Below are 21,443 nucleotides of genomic sequence, written 5' to 3'. Positions count from 1 at the left end.
GCTTTCAGCTCCTCCTCTATGGCTGTGATTGTAACTGAAAGTGATGACATCTCTCTGTTCATCCTTTCAATCTTAATATACACTGCCGACTTATAGCAGGTCTGTTTCACTTCAAAGGACATCAGCTTCTTCTTTAGTGGCTCCAGTGAAGTTGACTGTCTCCTTACAATCAAGTACAGCTTCGTCAGTCAGGCAGAAGTTGTGATCTTTATGTAGGTACAAGGACTGATACCACACAGATGAGCTGTTTTCCCTCCACACAGAAAAGCATGAGTTTCTCCTCCCTGTGCAGACTGCAGAACACCCCAGACCCAGCAGTCTCTGAAGCCCTCCGACTCCTCTCCTGGAGAAAGGCGTCGCACAGGTTTGTTACGACCAGGTTACAGAGTGGATTGTATTTCTTAAATATTTTCCGACACACTGGTCATTCCCGAGGTCCCTTATGTCTCCATTTTTCCTACAGACATGCTTTACACACTCTGTGACTACAAAAGAGGATAACGGGATCCCTGAAGATGTCAACACACAGGACAGATCTTTCCCTGTGACACCGGCCATGCTTTACAATACCTGTTCAGAGAGACACAGAAACAACAGAGTTTATAAAACGGTATGACAAAGGTAATTAAATTCAAAAACAGGGACAACCAACAGCTGTTGAGGGCCAAAGACTGAATCCCAGCTCTACAGGTATAGATACTAGAGAATGTGGCAAATCCAGTGTTCGACAGGAAAACCTTCCCCTTCCAAACAATAGCTGGTTACCACACAAGGCTTTTTCTTCCTGCTTCAAGAAAGGTGAGGGTACATGATGGTCCGTCACCGCCGTGGAAAGCAGGGCTCTCTGAAGACAATCTGTCCAAGGAACATCGCATGTAGAACTCCTCAACCTCCAGAAGTCACGCCTTAGCTTCCTTGTTTTGCTTTATGTAACCGTGTTTCGCCACAAGCAATTGTCCTTGCAAGAGGCTGTATCACAAGGTTACAAATTATGAGCTATGACAGAGGACGACTGTGTATCGTTTGGATGTTGCAGGACTCGACCAGCATGCCACAGCTAACTAGCTAACGTTAGCTAACTACTCACACACAAACAATCTCAACTTCTTTCTAACCCCAAACCTTCTTATCAACTGTGTTGTTAAATATATAACGCACGGTTTTCATTGCAATACAATTAGTAGCACTACTCATAATATGTTACAAACCTGTGTTGTATGAATGATTGCACGTTTTGATCGTCGGATGAACAACTCTTTTGTTTGTTTTTTACGCTAAAAGTGGGAAGCCACTAATGACATCACAAAACCGGAAGCTAATGTTCACATGTTATGTTAAAATTTTTAACAAAGACAAATTGTCTGACGTTTCTGTTTTATAATATATATATTTTTATCTAGGACTATTTATTATTATCAAAGTAAATATTTTGGCATGCTATTTCATCACCCACAATTGTGTAATTTACGTAATTGGTGTTAACTTGAACGAATGACACGCGTGCCGGAATTTATGCTGTCCAATCAACATTCAGATCTAGTTGCTTCCATCTTGTCACATGACATCGAGGTTGATATTTGTCTCAACTATAAATGTGTTGCCCTGCTCCCGAGCAGTGATGCAAACTTAGCAATTTTGTTGCTAGATTTAGCAACTTTTCAGAGTACCCTGGCAACTTTTTTTTCAAACAGCACATAGCAACCAATTTAGCTACTTAAAAAAATGTATTTGAAACTTTTAGCAACTTTTGAAAAGTGACTCAAATGCTAAAATGCACACATTTCCCCTCTAAATGACACAAAAACGACTGCAGCAGCAGTAGTATGCGTTCGACAAGACAACCCCATTGAATATAGTTGGTCACAAGTGTTTGATCTTGAACAGAACTTACAACATCAATTAACATGTCTCAATCAAAATTGAACAGACAGAAGTACAGAAAAGAGTGGGAGTCTGTACCTGAATTTAAAGGGTGGCTGAAGCCAGTAATTGGGGATGATTGTCGGGCATACTGTGTGTACTGCAAATCAGATATGCTTGCAAAAATGTATGACATCAAAAAACATTGGGCTACAGCAAAGCATATAAATAAATCAAAACCATACAACCCCACAACGCAGTCTACATTACCACAGTTGGTTAAAAAAGTGGATAACTGCAAAAGCACAGAAGCTACTATGGCAATGGCCACTGCAGAGCATTGTTCGCTGCTAGCATGCAACCATTTAGGTATGGCTTGCAAAGCTGCCTTTTCAGATTATGTGGCAGCAAACTTCCAAATGCACCGAACCAAGTGCACAGAAAAGATTAGGGGAGTACTGGCTCCTTATTTTCTCAAAAGGGTAACATCAGATGTGGGGGGGTGAGAAGTTCAGTCTCCTTTTGGACGTCCACTGATGTCAGTGTCTCGAAATACCTGGGTGTGGTGATTCAGTATTTCAGTGCTAAAAAAAGAACCGTTGTGTCCACATTTCTCAGCCTGGTTGAATTGGAGGGGGGCGATGCCAGATTAATAGCAGAGGAGGTAGTTGAGTTTCTTGAGAAGTGTAGCCTTACAAAAGAGAATCTTCAGGGTATTGGCACTGATAATGCGTCCGTGATGACTGGGGTGCACAACGGGGTGCACAAGATTTTAAAGGAAGAATGTGCATTGCCCAATTTGGTACTCATCTGCTGTGTGTGCCAGTCTTTACAATTGGCTGTCTGTGCAGCATCCAAAGAAACCATCCCTAGGAGTGTTGAGTACCTAATCAGGGAAACCTACAACTGGTTTTTGATTTCCCCAGAACGGCACGAGGCGTACAAAGCAGTGTATGCACCAAATCCATTTGAAGAACTGTGCAAAGCTGCACTCGCTGCCCTCTCCTTGCCACACTCAAATGCGGAGGTTGAACGGCTGTTCAGCCAAATGAGTGTGGTCAAGTCAAAGTTAATAAATACAATGTCACTGCACACTCTCAACTCCATACTCCTGGTGTGGTATGGACTGAAGCTGGCTGGTGATACCTGTCACCAGCATAAACTACCAAATGAAGTTCTGCAGCAGTTTGGCACCACAGCAGCATACAGCTATAAGGCCACTCCATCCTCTTCTGCTGGTTCCAGCTCCGTGACAATGCAGTTGGACAGTGAATATGAAGAGGATTTCCTGACCAATCTATGATTCATCATATTTACAGTACGTATGCAAGGAGTGGACTTTCTGGAACTGACGGAGACACACAGCTGATGGTGGCAGTGTGCACTGCAGTGTGTGCGAGAACAGTGGCAATATCTGGAGGAAACCATTGAGCAGCTAGCCAGCCAAGCAGCACAACAACCTGGAGAGAGATGCCTAGCGCATACATCATTATTTGAGTTAAGTTGCTTGTTCAATAAGATAGCATATATACCTTGTTATTAGCCTGTACCTATAATCGTTGATCAGTTAGGTAGCATGTTAACTAACTACCAATACACTGCTTAAAACTATAATTGTTCAGAATGTGTAGGTTTACTAGTTAAAAAGAAAATAAATAAAATGTAATTGTTCAATAATGTGTAATTGTTCAATAATTCAATGTGTTGTCTTTAAAAATAAAAAAGTGGTCATAAAAAAAATGATATTTTTATTTGTAAAATTAATAAAAACACATGATAATAAACAAACAAATCTAAACTAACAAATGTCAAATCATATTTTTCGCCGAGATGGCCAGTCAATTTGAGTAACGTTATTGTGTATTCTACGTAATGACGATGTTTTACGTTTTTGCGTAATGACTTCACACGCAATTACGTCTCCCCGTCATTTAGCAACTTTTAGCAACAAATCGACCTGTTTCTAGCAACTTCCACTGAAAATTATTTGGTAACACTGCTCCCGAGTGTCTCTGTCTGTTTATAACTTCCTTCAAACGAAGACAATGAACAACCTAATTCGGTCTACAGTTCGCTGTCTTCGGTTGAGTTCTTCGGTCTATCCACCGAAGCAAGTTGATGGACAACATGCATCGTTGGTGTCCTCGGCCCGGCTTATGTGTTCTGCGGCCTTACAGAAAGACCTTGGTGATATGGTGAAGAAGGACAAGGTGGTGGTGTTTATAAAGGGGACGCCTGCCCAGCCAATGTGTGGTTTCAGTAATGCCGTGGTTCAGATACTGAGGATGCATGGTGTGAATGAATATGCTGCATATAACGTGTTGGATGACCAGGATCTCAGACAAGGTCAGTACAGCTCGCTACTTTTTACTTCAAAATACTAGCCTACATTTTATCCCGATCGTTTTTAACCTTGTAGTTAGTAACAATAGTTTCATTAAGATGACAGAAATTAACTATATGTGGCTGGCTGGCTGGCTGGCTGGCTGGCTGGCTGGCTGGCTGGCTGTATGTATGTATGTATGTATGTATGGTACATCAACCTGTCCAAAAGTAGTTGTGCTCCTTTTCAAATCTAGCTAACTAAGTTAGGTTCACAGTAATTTTTTTATCAGTGTTTTGCAGCAAGGACAAAGAGGGTGTGGTTCATGTCAAACATTATACTACTTATGTACTGACATTTTATTAGGCTTGTTATAGCAATATGTTACTAGGTAGTCCCCTTAATTTTTACTGTGGCTGTTGCTATACAATGGGACTAGTAGAGACAACGTTGTGTAACAGTCTATGAACATAAGGAAATGCTAACTTGCAACACAAGTGCATCAAAGGAATGTCAGTTGAGGAATTGTTATCTTACAGCACCAGCATACTGCTGAAATTGGGCCATGATGAAAATGTTGTATGGATATTGTTAATAGTTACACATGTTAACTCTTTCTGTCTCTCTCATAGGAGTGAAGGACTTCTCCAACTGGCCCACGATCCCACAGATATTCTTAAATGGAGAGTTTGTGGGCGGCTGTGACATCTTCCTACAGATGCACCAGAATGGAGACTTGGTAGAGGAGCTCCAGAAGCTTGGGATCCGCTCTGTGCTGCTGGACGCTGAGAAAGAATCCAAGTAGACAAACCAGTCGGTCGCTTTCCAGTTTAGAGAAAGCTGGTGGTTGACTTAGCCCCATAACCCCCTAGGCACTTGTGTAGATCTTAGAAGATTTGTTATATGTACGTGAAAGCGCACCTTTTTAAGCCACATAGTGAATGTTTTCAGAAGACACTGGCAAGGTGGAACTACAAGCATGTTGTGCAGGTAGCTTAGTGGTTAAGAGCATTGTAACCCAAAAGGTTGCTTGTTTAAATTCCTGAGCCAACTAGGTGAAAAATCTGTCTATGAGCCCTTGATTGAGCAAGGCACTTAGACCTAATTGCTCCTGAAAGTCGCTCTGGACAAGAGTGTCTGCTAAATGACTAAACTGTTCTGTACATAACCATTTATTTCAGATCTACAAAAGAGCCTGGGGGCTAAGGGTTGATTTGGGATTGGGCGTATTAAATGTTGTCCCTTCCACAAGTCCTATAAGAAGGTGTGTAATACAATAGAACCTGCAGAAGACCAAACTGCCCTCAGGTGACTAGGATATGAGATATCAAACCAGCCAGGGGATCCCTTCAAAATGTACTGCCTGTATACGTTTACTGTTTGACTGCATTATTCCACAAAAGTAATCTCGCTAAAGCATTTAGAGCCGCTCAAATGCAACAATCCACATCTTTCCTTTCTTCCTCAATATGATCACTGATCCAGTTTAATTATATAGCGAGAAGTAATGTGATGAAGCTTGCTTTTGTCAAGTCAATAGTCTCTTGTGGAGGAAGGGAGAGTACACATTGAAACAATATTCAAACAGGACTACTAGACTTCCTGACAATCAGTACATCAACATTTCCATCTGCTGCATACATACATTTGTGTTATCTAATGCTCATGTAGTACACTGTATATTTAAGATATTGTACATTGAAATATTATTACATGTATTTTAGGTGCATGTAAACTCAATTAAATATTTTCCCACACAAATGGTCAGTGTTCTGGAAATTCTAGATGGTGAGTATGTTGCACTCTTTCCTCAGTGTGAGGAAAGTATTTTGTAGTTGTGTGTATGTGCAGCAGTCTAGTGCCCTTAACTATTGATGCTCATTTTGTTGGAGCTGGTTGTTGCTTTAGGGGTCATTGTGCCCTGCCTGGAAAATGATCTAGCCTTACTTGGCCTATTTTGTCCACCTGCTCTCTCAGGAGGGTTTTCTCATTTGGGCAAAAGTCCATCTTTTCGCCGTGAACTGAAAACTGAAAAGATAAGTGGTTGAGTGTGTCAATTAGTTGGTAGGCAAAAAGTGTCTTCCTCGATAGCCACCTTTCATTGAGAATACTTGTATCCTACCGTGGAAGAGTTTTGAAAGCTGACACTTCCTCTTTGAATCAGCTTTTTTGTCAGAGGAGTCCTTTTTATGTCACCTTTACTTAACCAGATAGGCTAGTTGAGAAGTTCTCATTTACAACTGTGACCTGACCAAGATAAAGCAAAGCAGTGCGACACAAACAACACAGAGTTACACATGGAATTAACAAACATAGTCAATAACACATCAGGGGGGGAAAGTCTATATACAGTGTGTGCAAATGAGGTAAAATAAGGGAGGTAAGGCAATTTAGCAATTAAACACTGGAATGATAGATGTGCAGAAGCTGAATGTGCAAGTAGAGATACTGGGGTGCAAAGGAGAAGAAGAAAAATAACAGTATGGGGATGAGGTAGTTGGATGGGCTATGTACAGGTGCAGTGATCTGTGAGCTGCTCTGACAGCTGGTGCTCAAAGTTAGTGAGGGAGATATGAGTCGAGCTTCAGTGATTTTTGCCATTCATTCTGGAAGGAAAGGCGGCCAAAAGAAGTTGGCTTTGGGGGTGACCAGTGAAATATACCTGCTAGAGAGCGTGCTACGGGTGGGTGCTGCTATGGTGACCAGTGAGCTGAGGTAAGGCGGGGCTTTACCTAGCAAATACTTATATCATCTGAAGCCAGTGGGTTTGGCGACGAATATGAAGCGAGGGCCAGCCAACGAGAGCGTACAGGTCGCAGTGGTGGGTAGTATATGGGGCTTTGGTGACTAAACGGACGGCACTGTGATAGACTGCATTCAATTTGCTGAGTAGACTATTGGAGGCTATTTTGTAAAGGACACTGCCGAAGTTAAGGATCGGTTGGATAGTCAGTTTTACGAGGGGATGTTTGGCAGCATCAGTGAAGGATGCTTTGTTGCGAAATAGATAGCCGTTTCTAGATTTAATTTTGGATTAGAGATGCTTAATGTGAGTCTGGAAGGAGAGTTTACAGTCTAACCAGACACCTAGGTATTTGTAAATGTCCACATATTCTAAATCAGAACCGTCCAGAGTAGTGATGCTGGACACTAATGACAGAGTCGAAAGCCTTGGCCAGGTCTATGAATACAGCTGCACAGTATTGTCTCTTATCGATGGAGGATATGATATTGTTTAGGACCTTGAGCGTGGCTGAGGTGCACCCATGACCTGCTCGGAAACCAGATTGCATAGCGGAGAAGGAATGGTGGGATTCGAAATGGTCAGTGATCTGTTTGTTTACTTGGCTTTCGAAGACCTTAGAAAGACAGGGTAGGATAGATATACAGTGGGGAGAACAAGTATTTGATACACTGCCGATTTTGCAGGTTTTCCTACTTACAAAGCATATAGAGGTCTGTAATTCTTATCATAGGTACACTTCAACTGTGAGAGACGGAATCTAAAACAAAAATCCAGAAAATCACATTGTATGATTAAGTAATTCATTTGCATTTTATTGCATGACATAAGTATTTGATACATCAGAAAAGCAGAACTTAATATTTGGTACAGAAACCTTTGTTTGCAATTAAAGAGATCATACGTTTCCTGTAGTTCTTGACCAGGTTTGCACACACTGCAGCAGGGATTTTGGCCCAGTCCTCCATACAGACCTTCTCCAGATCCTTCAGGTTTCGGGGCTGTTGCTAGGCAAACGGACTTTCAGCTCCCTCCAAAGATTTTCTATTGGGTTCAGGTCTGGAGACTGGCTAGGCCACTCCAGGACCTTGAGATGCTTCTTACGGAGCCACTCCTTAGTTGCCCTGGCTGTGTGTTTCGGGTCGTTGTCATGCTGGAAGACCCAGCCACGACCCATCTTCAATGCTCTTACTGAGGGAAGGAGGTTGTTGGCCAAGATCTCACGATACATGGCCCCATCCATCCTCCCCTCAATACGGTGCAGTCGTCCTGTCCCCTTTGCAGAAAAGCATCCCCAAAGAATGATGTTTCCACCTCCATGCTTCACGGTTGGGATGGTGTTCTTGGGGTTGTACTCATCCTTCTTCTTCCTCCAAACACGGCGAGTGGAGTTTAGACCAAAAAGCTCTATTTTTGTCTCATCAGACCACATGACCTTCTCCCATTCCTCCTCTGGATCATCCAGATGGTCATTGGCAAACTTCATACGGGCCTGGACATGCGCTGGCTTGAGCAGGGGGACCTTGCGTGCGCTGCAGGATTTTAATCCATGACGGCATAGTGTGTTACTAATGGTTTTCTTTGATCCTGTGGTCCCAGCTCTCTTCAGGTCATTGACCAGGTCCTGCCGTGTAGTTCTGGGCTGATCCCTAACCTTCCTCATGATCATTGATGCCCCACGAGGTGAGATCTTGCATGGAGCCCCAGACCGAGGGTGATTGACCATCATCTTGGACTTCTTCCATTTTCTAATAATTGCGCCAACAGTTGTTGCCTTCTTACCAAGCTGCTTGCCTATTGTCCTGTAGCCCATCCCAGCCTTGTGCAGGTCTACCATTTTATCCCTGATGTCCTTACACAGCTCTCTGGTCTTGGCCATTGTGGAGAGGTTGGAGTCTGTTTGAATGAGTGTGTGGACAGGTGTCTTTTATACAGGTAACGAGTTCAAACAGGTGCAGTTAATACAGGTAATGAGTGGAGAACAGGAGGGCTCCTTAAAGAAAAACTAACAGGTCTGTGAGAGCCGGAATTCTTACTGGTTGGTAGGTGATCAAATACTTATGTCATGCAATAAAATGCAAATTAATTACTTAAAAATCATACACTGTGATTTTCTGGATTTTTGTTTTAGATTCCGTCTCTCACAGTTGAAGTGTACCTATGATAAAAAATTACAGACCTCTACATGCTTTGTAAGTAGGAAAACCTGCAAAATCGGCAGTGTATCAAATACTTGTTCTCCCCACTGTAGGTCTGTAGCAATTTGGGTCTAGATTGTCTCCCCCTTTGAAGAGGGGGATGACTGTGGCAGCTTTCCAATCTTCGGAGATCTCAGACGATACGAAAGAGAGGTTGAACAGGCTAGTAATAGGGGTTGCAACAATTTCGGCTGATAATTTTAGAAAGAGAGGGTCCAGATGTTCTAGCCCGGCTGATTTGTAGGGGTCCAGATTTGGCAGCTCTTTCAGAACATCATCTATCTGGATTTGGGTGAAGGAGAAATGGGGGAGGCTTGGGCAAGTTGCTGTGAGGGGTGCAGGGCTGTTGACCAGGGTAGGGGTGGACAGGTGGAAAGCATGGCCAGCCGTAGGAAAATGCTTATTGAAATTCTAAATTATTGTGGATTTATTGGTGGTAACAGTGTTTCCTAGCCTCAGTGCAGTGGGCAGCTGCTAGGAGGTGCTCTTATTTTCCATGGACTTAGCGGCCCTGCTGCTGGGTTGTTGCCCTCCTACGGCCTCCTCCACGTCTCCTGATGTACTGGCCTGTCTCCTGGTAGCGCCTCCATGCTCTGGACACTACGCTGACAGACACAGCAAACCTTTTTGCCACAGCTCGCATTGATGTGCCATCCTGGATGAACTGCACTACCTGAGCCACTTGTGTGGGTTGTAGACTCCGTCTCATGCTACCACTAGAGTGAAAGCACCGCCAGCATTCAAAAGTGACCAAAACATCAGCCAGGAAGCATAGGAACTGAGAAGTGGTCTGTGGTCACCACCTGCAGAACCATTCCTTTATTGGGGGTGTCTTGCTAATTGCCTATAATTTCCACCTTTTGTCTATTCCATTTGCACAACAGCATGTGAAATTTATTGTCAATCAGTGTTGCTTCCTAAGTGGACAGTTTGATTTCACAGAAGTGTGATTGACTTGGAGTTACATTGTGTTGTTTAAGTGTTCCCTTTATTTTTTTGAGCAGTGTATTTTGACTAAATGGAGCCTAGTCTCTAGCAGTGTACTATGGGAGCATGAACAAGCTGGTTTTCATGGCCTCCAAGTGGCAGTATTCAGGAACTGCAATGATCAATAATAATGGAATCTCCCCAAATGACTTCTGTAAAGCATTGTCACTTACTCCTTGGTGGAATAAACAATCACCTTCTCACCTTTTGTTGATTTTCCCTGGAGAGGCTAGAACAGGCTGGTGGGAGGAGCTATAAGACAGGGTCATTATAATGACTGGAATGTAATCATTGGACTTGTACCAAACACATGGAAACATTTGACTTTGTTGCATTAGATTCCAGTCAAGACAATGAGCCTGTCCTACAACTCCTCCCACCAGCCTCCTCTGGACTAGAATGAACAGTGTACATTTTCTACTGAATACAGGACTCTTCAGAAAGGATTTGAATATTGGGAATGAACATTTTCTTCTCTCAAATTGATAAGTGACTCACTTTTTTCCTAAATGTAGTTTATTACAAAATACTATTTTACACATTGGTATTACAAAAAGCACTATCTACATACAAGACAAAAATGACATCACTAGCTGTACAAATGAGAGGAGTAGAGAAAGCCACTTCCAACGATTGGGAAAGTGAGTGTTTGAGATTGGTAAATCAGCTAACTGAACTGTGGTCAATCATAATAAGTAGTCATTCAGGATGCGAGCCAGATTTGTAGAACAGTCATTCTGTAGTCGCTGACTAATGTAGTCAATCTCAAACACGCACATGGATGAATGGAAGCGGTGGCGTTGAGGTCAGAGTTAGGAGGTTAAGGTTCATAAGGAAGCGCAGCACCAGATCCCTGAGAGCTGTGCGGAGTGGCTCGTTGTTGTCACACACGATGTGAGTCCCGTCCTCCTCCAGCTGGATCAGAGTGTCCTCAGCCTGCAGGTGCAGAATGTGGCCCTCTGCAGTCTCCTCCACCTTCACTTCTGTGATGCCGTGCTGGCAGGGAACAGGACACATTGATGCTAAGTCCCAAAATGATTAACCGTAAGCCTAACTACATGGTTGCATATGTGAAAAGACTGAATTGTAAGGCCGAATCTCTCCTAAGCCAATTGGAAGCTTGGAAGGAGAGCTATCGCCATATTGTTGACATCAACCCCATCTCTTCAGAAATGCTGACGCCAATCAGTGTCCAGCGCTTTGAAGGTGTCACTCTCACCTTATGTAACATGGCTAGGAAGGTTTCCAGGGGTACAGCTCCACTGAGCAGGGGTTTGGGTGCCAGTACCTCTGGGGGCTCCTCCACTACACGCTTCCTCTTTTTATTGGGGGGCAGCGGAGGGGGCTTCGGAACCAGCTGGTATCACACAGACAAGATAGTTAGTGGTGTGTGTGTCTGACATTTCCTTATTCAACACGGCATACTCTCACACACTGACCTGTAGCGTATGCTTGTTATCCTTGGACTGCGGACACGGTTGCCACGGAGATGCCAGGTTTGATCTCAGAGGGCACTAGGGATTTGGCCAGCTGCAGAGGGACGACAGGTAGGGGTTTAGACTGTTTGGACTTGCCTAATTAAATAATGGTTAAATAGAATTTAATAAAATATTGTCCTGCTGAATGGTGGATTTATCTCCCAGTGTCTGTTGGAAAGCAAACTGAACCATGTTTTCCTCTCTGACTTGGTTTTCCTCTATTCCTTTTTTTACTCTCTAGTCCTTGCAGACAACAAGCATACCCATAACATGATGCAGCCACCACCCCGCTTGAAAATATGGAGAGTGATACTCAGTGATGAGTTGTATTTGCGCCAAACATTATGCTTTGTATTCAGGACAAAAAGTTAATTTCTTTGCCCCATTTTTTGCAGTATTACTTTAGTGCCTTATTGCAAAAAGGATGCATGTTTTGTAATATTTTTATTCTGTACAGGTTTCCTTCTTTTCACTCCGTTTAGGTTAGTATTGTGGAGTAACTACAAGGTTGTTGATCCATCCTCAGTTCTCCTATCAAAGCCATTAGCCTCATGGTGAAATTCCTGAGCGTTTTGCTTCCTCTCTGTCAACTGAGTTAGGAAGGACACCTGTATCTTTGAAGTGACCAAAGTGTATGTGATAACTTCACAATGATCAAAGGGATATTCAATGTTTGCTTTTTTTTTTTTTTTTTTACCCATTTACTAAAAGGTGCCCTTCTTTACGAGGCATTGGAAAACCTCCCTGGTCTTTGTCGTTGAATATATGATTGAAATTCACTGCTGGACTGAGGGACCTTACAGATAATTGTATGTGTGGGGTACAGAGATGGGTTAGTCATTTTAAACACCATTATTGCACACAGAGGTAGTCCATGCAACTTATTATCTGACTTGTTCAGCAAATGTTTACTCCTGAAGTTATTTATGCTTGCCAAAACAAATGGGTTGAATACTTATTAGCTCAAGACATTTCAGCCTATCAATTTTTATACATTTGTTATGGCAAGCCTAAAACATAATTCCACTTTGGCATTATGGGGTATTGTGTGTAGATCAGTGACACAATCTAAATGTTATCTATTTTAAATTCAGGCTGTAACAACAAAATGTGGAAAAAGTCAGGGGGTGTGATAACTTTCTGAAGGAACTGTATATGTATAATAGCAGTGCCTTCCTTATAAAAGTTCCAGGTGTGTAGAGTACCTGGACCTCCTTGAGCAGCTTGGAGACCTGGTGGAAGTTGAGGCGCGTATCGATGGGACAGTACACACACTTCATGGCCAGTGACTGGTACGGGGCTAACGCATCCAGGTAGGAGAAGTCTGGTTCTGTGGGAGTAAGATAGAACCTTTAAAAAAATAAAATAATCATAGTTCAGTAGACCACATATTTGGAACCATGGGATCTAACCTTCTGTTTTATATAGTCTAATGGTATTCGAACAATGGAACAAAGTTTTAATGACAGGTCAAGTCTCTTGTGACAGACTAGCTAGCGCAGGATTTGGTTTTGGGTTCTGAGATTAGGGACAGGCTACCATGGTTGGTAAACTTGCCATGTTCTGGTACAGTTGTGCTCACCAGTGAAGATGATAGTGTTGAGGCTGGATTTGCCCCACAGTTCCATAAAGTGCACCACGTCCCCGAAGCGAAGAGACAGGTGCCCGGTGAACACCACACACGGCTGCTGGAACTCACTACTGAAGTCGCCATGGATACTAGGGTAGTGCTTCAACTTGTTGTGCTGGATCAACTGAGAGATACATAGACAGAAAGACAGACAAGTGTCTGAGATAGGCCAACATACAACTATAGCTAAATTATCAAATGAACAGTGTCCAAAATTCTGATAGATTGAGTAAATTAAAGATAAAACTGTAAAATATGGTGCAATGTAATTTCAATTGGCAGCAACTCTCTTTAAAACAAATCAATTTAAAGACCAGCAGCCTTACCTCAGCGTGAGGGAAAGGAGGTTCTGGAAGGTAGACCTTAGACTGCTTATTGTGACAAAGCCTTCCGGAAGATAAGGAAAAGGGGAAAAGACTGGGTGTCACATCTCCACAGGCCAGCGGCAGGTCTGCTACCAACAGTAAGTTTTAATCTAACCCATTTATGCACAGAGCCCACTGTAATTATTGGGACAGCGAAGTCTTCTTTTGGCTCTATACTCCAAAAGTTTGAATTTGAAACGATGACTATGAGGTTAAAATGCAACCTGGGAACTTTCATTTGAGGGTATTTTATACATATCAGGTGAACCGTGTAGACAATACTGCACTTTCTGTACATAGTCCACCCATTTCAGGGGACCAAAAGTTTTGGGACAAATTAACTTATGTCTGTTGAAGTAGTAAAATGTATTTGTTCCCCGTTTCTACTGGTAAATAAATGTTGTGTCATTTTGGAGTCTCTTATTGTAAATAAGAATAAAATATGGAGCATATGCTACAGATGTGCGTGTAGGTTGTGTGTGTGAGAGTATGCAGTGATAAGTCAATTGTCCAGAAAGGCAACGTAAGACACATATCAAATCAAATTTTATTTGTCACATACATATGGTTAGCAGATGTTAATGCGAGTGTAGCGAAATGCTTGTGCTTCTAGTTCCGACCATACAGTAATATCTAACAAGTAATCTAACAATTTCACAACAACTACCTTATACACACAAGTGTAAAGGAATTAATAAGAATATGGACATAAAAACAAATGGATAAGCGATGGCCGAACGGCATGGTCAAGATGCAGTAGATGGTATAGAGTACAGAATATACATATGAGATGAGAAATGTAGGGTATGTATACATTATATACAGTGGCATTGTTTAAAGTGGCTAGTGATACATTTACTACATCCAATTTTTAATTATTAAAGTGGCTAGAGATTTGAGTCAGTATGTTGGCAGCAGCCACTCAATGTTAGTGATGGCTGTTTAACAGTCTGATGGCCTTGAGATAGAAGCTGTTTCAGTCTCTCAGTCCCAGCTTTGATGCACCTGTACTAACCTCACCTTCTGGATGATAGCGGGGTGAACAGGCAGTGGCTCGGATGGTTGTTGTCGTTGATGATCTTTTTGGCCTTCCTGTGACATTGGGTGGTGTAGGTGTCCTGGAGGGCAGGTAGTTTGCCCCCGGTGATGCGTTGTGCAGACCTCACTACCCTGTGGAGAGCCTTATGGTTGTGGGCGGAGCAGTTGCCATACCAGGCGGTGATACAGCCCGACAGGAGGCTCTCGATTGTGCATCTGTAAAAGTTTGTGAGTGTTTTTGGTGACAAGCCAAATTTCTTCAGCCTCCTGAGGTTGAAGAGGCGCTGCTGCGCCTTCTTCACCACGCTGTCTGTGTGGGTGGACCATTTCAGTTTGTCCGTGATGTGTACGCCGAGGAACTTAAAACTTTCCACCTTCTCCACTACTGTCCCGTCGATGTGGATAGGGGGCTGCTCCCTCTGCTGTTTCCTGAAGTCCACAATCATCTCCTTTGTTTTGTTGACATTGAGTGTGAGGTTATTTTCCTGACACCACACTCCGAGAGCCCTCACCTCCTCCCTGTAGGCCGTCTCGTCATTGTTGGTAATCAAGCCTACCACTGTAGTGTCGTCTGCAAACTTGATGATTGAGTTGGAGGCGTGCATGGCCACACAGTCATGGCTGAACAGGGAGTACAGGAGAGGGCTGAGAACGCACCCTTGTGGGGCCCCGGGGTGTAGATGTTTCCTACCCTCACCACCTGGGGGCGGCCCGTCAGGAAGTCCAGGACCCAGTTGCACAGGGCGGGGTCGAGACCCAGGGTCTCGAGCTTAATAACGAGTTTGCAGGGTACTATGGTGTTAAATGCTGACCTGTAGTCGATGAACAGCATTCTTACATAGATATTCCTCTTGTCCAGATGGGTTAGGGCAGTGTGCAGTGTGATTGCGTCGTCTGTGGACCTATTGGGGCGGTAAGCAAATTGGAGTGGGTCTAGGGTGTTAGGTAGGGTGGAGGTGACATGGTCCTTGACTAGTCTCTCAAAGCACTTCATGATGACGGAAGTGAGTGCTACGGGACGATAGTCATTTAGCTCAGTTACCTTAGCTTTCTTGGGAACAGGAACAATGGTGGCACTCTTGAAGCATGTGGGAACAGCAGACTGGGATAAGGATTGATTGAATATGTCCTTAAACACACCAGCCAGTCTGCGCATGCTCTGAGGACGCGGCTAGGGATGCCGTCTGGGCCGGCAGCCTTGCGAGGGTTAACACGTTTAAATGTTTTACTCACGTTGGCTGCAGTGAAGGAGAGCCCGCAGGTTTTGGTAGCGGGCGGTGTCGGTGGCACTGTATTGTCCTCAAAGCGAGCAAAGAAGTTGTTTCGTTTGTCTGGGAGCAAGACATCGTCGTCCGCATCGTGGTTATATCCCCTCAAAATGCTAACCTTCCCAGTTATTGTAATGGTGAGTGGTTAGCATATCTAGGGGAAAATGATATTTTTCCGTCTAACTTTCTCACTCATAATTATCCACGATTCATTCAGAATTATCGGTAATCATGGTAGCATCCACATTAATGTAGAAGTGTTTAGAAACATTCTATTTACAATAAAAGTTACTCCAAAATGACACAATATATTATTTACCATTAATTTAGTTACAAGCTTGATGTAGTCATTAAATGACATGAATATGGGACCAAATACTAAACTTTTTACTACTTTAATACACATAAATTAATTTGTCCCAATCATTTTGGCCCCATAAATTGAGGGGGGGGGGGCTATATACAAAAACTGCTGGTATTTCTAAACTTCTATCAAATTAAAGTAGACATTCTGCACTTTAACTTCATTATCATTATTTGATTTTAACTTTTGGAGTACAAAAGAAGAAAAAAATGCTGTCTCAATAATTAAGGAGGACACTGTAGGTTAGTCTCATTAACCCTGTTTTCACCCAGTTTTTATGAGTAAAGTCATTCCATATAAAAAATCACGACAGCTGTGATGGAAACAGGAAGTCTCGGTACAATTTTATAATTGCCGACAGATAATTTGTTCATTTGAAATGGTGGGATCTTTTTGTATCAGTATAATGTATACGAGAAATGGCGGTGGAAATTATTTTATCAAATATTGATTTATTGAACTATCATATCGATGTAAACTTGGTGTGTGGTCCTCCCACTAGGACTCGGGAAACCATGCAGTTTATTAAGCTACAGATAAAATAAGTTATGATGAACTTCACAGGGTGGTGAAGTGTACGGTGATCTTGATGCTCCTTTCCAATAAATATCGAGGGTCTGATTCTTGTGACATGATGATCGATGCTTGACTGCTGTTTCACAAGTAAAAATATTCTGTTTCTTCTCCATAATAATGTCATCATGTAGACTAACCTACCTGCACTGTATCTGCCAGCTGTTAGCTAGAGTGCACATACCAAGACCAGAGAAAGGCACATTTGCTACAGTTGACAAACAGTTGACAAAAACTATCGGTAGAGTTTACTTTTATTTAGTACACGAAAACTTCAGCATAAAGTACATTGTGTGTGCACTATGTCATGCACTATGTCATGCACTATGTCATCGCGCACTAATTGTTATCCGGCAACAAGTCTGTTTGGTGGAAACGCCACTGGTGGGGAAATTAGCATTTTTTCTTTATGTGGATCTTTTAATATTCGCATGAAAATCTGTCACCAATTGGATCGAAACCAAGCTAGTGAGATTAAAAAATCTATTTTACAAGAGACCTGTTTGAGATAGGAGTAGTCAAATCCACAGATGGCTCAAAAATCACAGGTCATAGAAATAGAATCATTTTAATTCTATGGCTCTCTAACTCACCACTCTGCAAAAATCTGTGAGAACTCTAGAGAGCTGTTGGCCACAGGCGAGATAAAGTAGAAGGGGGTGTAGCCCAGGTTGGCGTTCTCTATGAACTGGTAAAGACACTCCAAGAGATCATAGATCACCCCTGAGGAATAGCATGGCACCAGCACGTTGCCCTCCTGCACGGATCGTCATGGCTACTAGCACAACAGACTGTTTGGTCAGACACAACGCCATATGTCAACCTGTAATTCGTTTCATGTGTACCTGTCTAAAAACATTCCATTTCTATACATTTCAAACCTGTTTCTATACGTTTTTAGTCTTCACTTCTATCTTACATATGAATTCAAATTTGAATGCACCGTGTTTTTATGGGTACTATGCAAGATTCCAAAGATTAGGTAATTGTACTATTGATAAAGCTATGAACATATAGCCAATGACTATAGGAGTTGGCAAGACCGCACAAACAGACTTGGGACCAGGACACCACATACCTAGGTTACTGCAGAAGTCCCCTAGCATGCCATCTGGGTTGGCATCTGTGTGAGGTCAGTCAGAATAAGAACATCACTGTTCTTCAGGGCGCTCTGATCCATGAGCTGTGGATGTGTGGTGAGGAGGGAGGAGCCAGAGACATAGGAAACCTTCTCATAATGTGATTGGATGATCCAGTTAGAGCTACCCAATGAGTAGCCAGAGCTCAGTGGTGTGACCTGCACGGCAACAAACAGCTCCTGGAGAGAGAAATGATAGAAGACACACGTTAGCTTCAGTTATTAGGTGAATTAATGCGTATGTGTGTTTGAATTATAGTGCACAAGACAGACTTCTTACCACTTTCTGCGAGTAGCCCACGAGTTGCACCTTGCTGAGAGCAGAGTTGACATCCTGAATACTGTAGCATCTCTTCCAAGTCGACACTTCTACAGCATCCTTCAGTGGGCTGGGAAGCAGCCTAAAAATAAATTTATGTCTGTTTGGTTTTTTTCTCATGAAAATAGCGTGCTCTCAGTTTGTGAATTACAAGTATAACATAAGTTGACAAATCCTAAACTAATACATATCCTAAACTAATTTGTGCAGGGCGTTGGTCTGGCAGGTCACCTTTGGATTTCCTTATTCTTCCAGCAGGTGGCAGACTGGGCCTTGGGAACTCTCTCCATAAAGTTCACCAGCTCCTCCATCAGAAGTCTAAGGGCAGATAGGTAGAATCAGTCAGATGCTAACCAGAACAGTTCTTAGGCTTATTCAATCCCTTCTAAGATCCCCTTGTCATTTTTTCTGGAATGTTGACATTCTAATGATTTTAGAATCTGAATTGCTAGAATCACATTCTTGAATCATTACATTTTCCTGCAATGATGCTAATCCAAGTGATTCTAGAATGTGTTTTTAAAATGTCAATTGGATTTTTCTGGAATGTTGCCAATTCTGGTGATTCTAGAATGTCGCAGATGATTTTAGTCACATCAAGTCACCCTCTCTACCTGCCGATCTGCAGAATTGGCTCTGTGGCATACACAGTCCCAGTGAAGCCTGTGTGCTCCGTGATGTAAGGCAGGGCCATCATACAGTGGTAGTTGGAGATCAGGATGATGTCTATGGTGGACAGGTCCAGCAGCTCTTTCTGAGTGAGGAGGATGGAGAAGGATGTGAAAAGCAAGACTAATATATCACCACATTATCAGACGATGTTACCCACAGTGGCTTCTAGTGCCCAGGTTAATTTAATGTACAGGTTGATGGTTGGAATTATATCCAGGTATACATTACCTCAGGGAGACAGAACTCTGGCTGTGAGTCCACAAAGACGCGCCCTGCACACTCCTTCAGCTCCTGAAGGTAGACGTGTGCAGGAATGTTGGTATACTCAATTCATGAATAAATCCACAATAGACAAACAAAATGTGACCTCATACCTTCTCAAGGTTAATCGTGTTGTCTTTAAACACTCATCCTGGGAGTTTGGAAAGCCTTGGGCTGGAAAATATACAGGGTACTCTCATCATCATGGCATGGCACTTGTTGGGGCAAATATGTCTATTCACAGTAAATGTCTTTGCAACGTCAACCTAAGGAAGACATACAGTATAAAGGAGGTATAACCCCGATGCATACTGCTGTGTGGCCGATGTTAACAAGAAGGCAGCTAGCTGTACATCACTTCTGTCTCACCTGTGTACCAGAGGCAGTGGTAGAAACTGTAGCACAGATGTGGTGTCCAGTCCACAGTCCAACATGATTGTGGAGGATTTTAATTTTAGGACATTGCAAGGCAGTGTGGGGTGACCTGACAGACAGTACTGAAAGGAAGAGATGCTTAACATGTCATCTCTCAACAGGCATGATACCAAGTTAGCTAAAACAACAATAGCAACTTGCATAGCAAATGCAACAGAATAAAACGCTGCGATACTGTCTTGTCAATGATTGGTTGCTGGCTTGTCAGTGTTCAAAAACTTGCAAATGTATGACAGCCATGGCTACCACGCTAGCTAGCTAACAACAAACGATACAAAAAAACTACTGTAACGTTAGTTGGCTAGCCTAGCCAAGTAACGTTTGCCATATCAACTACATTACTTAGCATACCAAAAAAATAGCGTATCAGTTATGGTGTAAATTCTCCCCTCCCCGTGTTATATCAACTCATCAATTTCATATTTATCGAGTATAATGACAAATCAAGTTAATCTTCAGGGTGTCAGCATTGTGGACACAAACGTCGAGTTTACAACGGAGTTTCTAAACTCAGAGGCACAATAACGCGAGGCTTCTGGAACAACTTGCAAAACAAGCCAAGCAGACCAGACCGGGGTTTGGGGTTTTAGAAGTCAACGAGAGAAGTAAAACATTCTTCCTTGGTTGATAATTTTCTCGAAATCTATATCCACAACCTAGATTCTAACCAAGGTATTAAGTAGGTCAACATGTTATTACTCCAATCTCGTGAAAAATACAAACTGCGTTGTTTTCATTTGAGTAAAAAACAACTTAATATCGAAGGAGTGCCTTTGATTTGAAAGTCTGTGCATGCGCAGTTCGGCGCGAGACGACCGTTAGACTCGAATGTTTCTGCATGTCTTCTTACTGTACTGTCTTTGGTCTTAATTCTGGACTACCCACATATAGTGATAGAGGCCTCTAGTGGCCAAAAGGCAGTTATAAACTGGGTGGTTCGAGCCCTGAATGCTGATTGGCTGACAGCCGTGGTCTATCAGACCGTATACCATGATTATGACAAAACAATGCTTTTTACTGCTCTAATTACTTGGTAACCAGTTTATAATAGCAATAAGGCACCTCTGGGGTTTGTGATATATTGCCAATATCCCACGTCTAAGGGCTGTATCCAGGCACTCCGCATTGCGTTGTACATAAGAACAGCCCTTTGTGGTATATTGGCTATAGACCACACCCCCTCGTGCATTATTGCTTAATTTTACCATAGTCAGCACAATTGAGGGCTTCCACCATGCATTTAAAGTAGTCAAAGTAGTCAACTGGGTGGGGATTCCTACGGGTTGTAGCCTCAATGACACTGCCCATGCTGTCACAGACGTTATAATGGCACAGATATAAAGATGAGTTCTCTAACTCAGCGTTTCCCAACCCTGGTCCTCCAGTACCCCCAATAGTAGGCATTTTGGTTGTAGCCCTGGACAAACACGCCTCATTCAGCTCATTGAGGGCTTGATGATTAGTTGACAAGTTCAATCAGGTGTGCTTGTCCAGGGTTACAATAAAAATGTGTACTGTTGGGGTACTGGAGGAGCAGGGTTGGGAAACGTTGCAGTTGGATCTATGGGATTACCACTTTGTTGAAAACTTCATGACATCAATTGTTAAATTTACAGCCCCCTACAAGTGTTCTTGCATGAAAGAGTTCATGGCATGCCAAAGGTATACGCCATACAATGAATTATTAGCCAGAAAAACGTTATGTTGTGTAAGGAATATGACATTTTAATGAAAGCTATTCCCATTGTAATCCTTACTTTACTGAAGGAGTGGTCAAGCTTTTCATTACAT

At 42.6% G+C, this 21,443-nt stretch overlaps 1 protein-coding gene, 1 non-coding gene and 1 pseudogene across 2 annotated transcripts; 1 reads left to right on the top strand and 2 right to left on the bottom strand.

Moving 5' to 3' along the window:
- Window positions 1-704: 704 nt before the first annotated feature.
- On the bottom strand, window positions 705-989 carry LOC120019781. The gene has a single exon (XR_005472391.1).
- A 2,785-nt stretch (window positions 990-3,774) lies between these two features.
- LOC120019144 (glutaredoxin-related protein 5, mitochondrial-like) lies at window positions 3,775-5,944 on the top strand. The gene is made up of 2 exons (XM_038962424.1): window positions 3,775-4,206; window positions 4,816-5,944. The coding sequence occupies exons 1-2, from the start codon at window positions 3,906-3,908 to the stop codon at window positions 4,986-4,988; spliced, it is 474 nt and encodes a 157-aa protein (XP_038818352.1). The 5' UTR covers window positions 3,775-3,905; the 3' UTR covers window positions 4,989-5,944.
- A 4,648-nt stretch (window positions 5,945-10,592) lies between these two features.
- LOC120019380 lies at window positions 10,593-20,423 on the bottom strand (annotated as a pseudogene).
- Between the last annotated feature and the right edge of the window lie 1,020 nt (window positions 20,424-21,443).

The sequence above is a fragment of the Salvelinus namaycush genome, chromosome 24 (assembly GCF_016432855.1).
Source record: "Salvelinus namaycush isolate Seneca chromosome 24, SaNama_1.0, whole genome shotgun sequence".
Lineage (NCBI taxonomy): Eukaryota > Metazoa > Chordata > Actinopteri > Salmoniformes > Salmonidae > Salvelinus > Salvelinus namaycush.
Note: the sequence above shows the minus strand (reverse complement) of the source record. Positions and strands in the feature narration are given on the sequence as shown.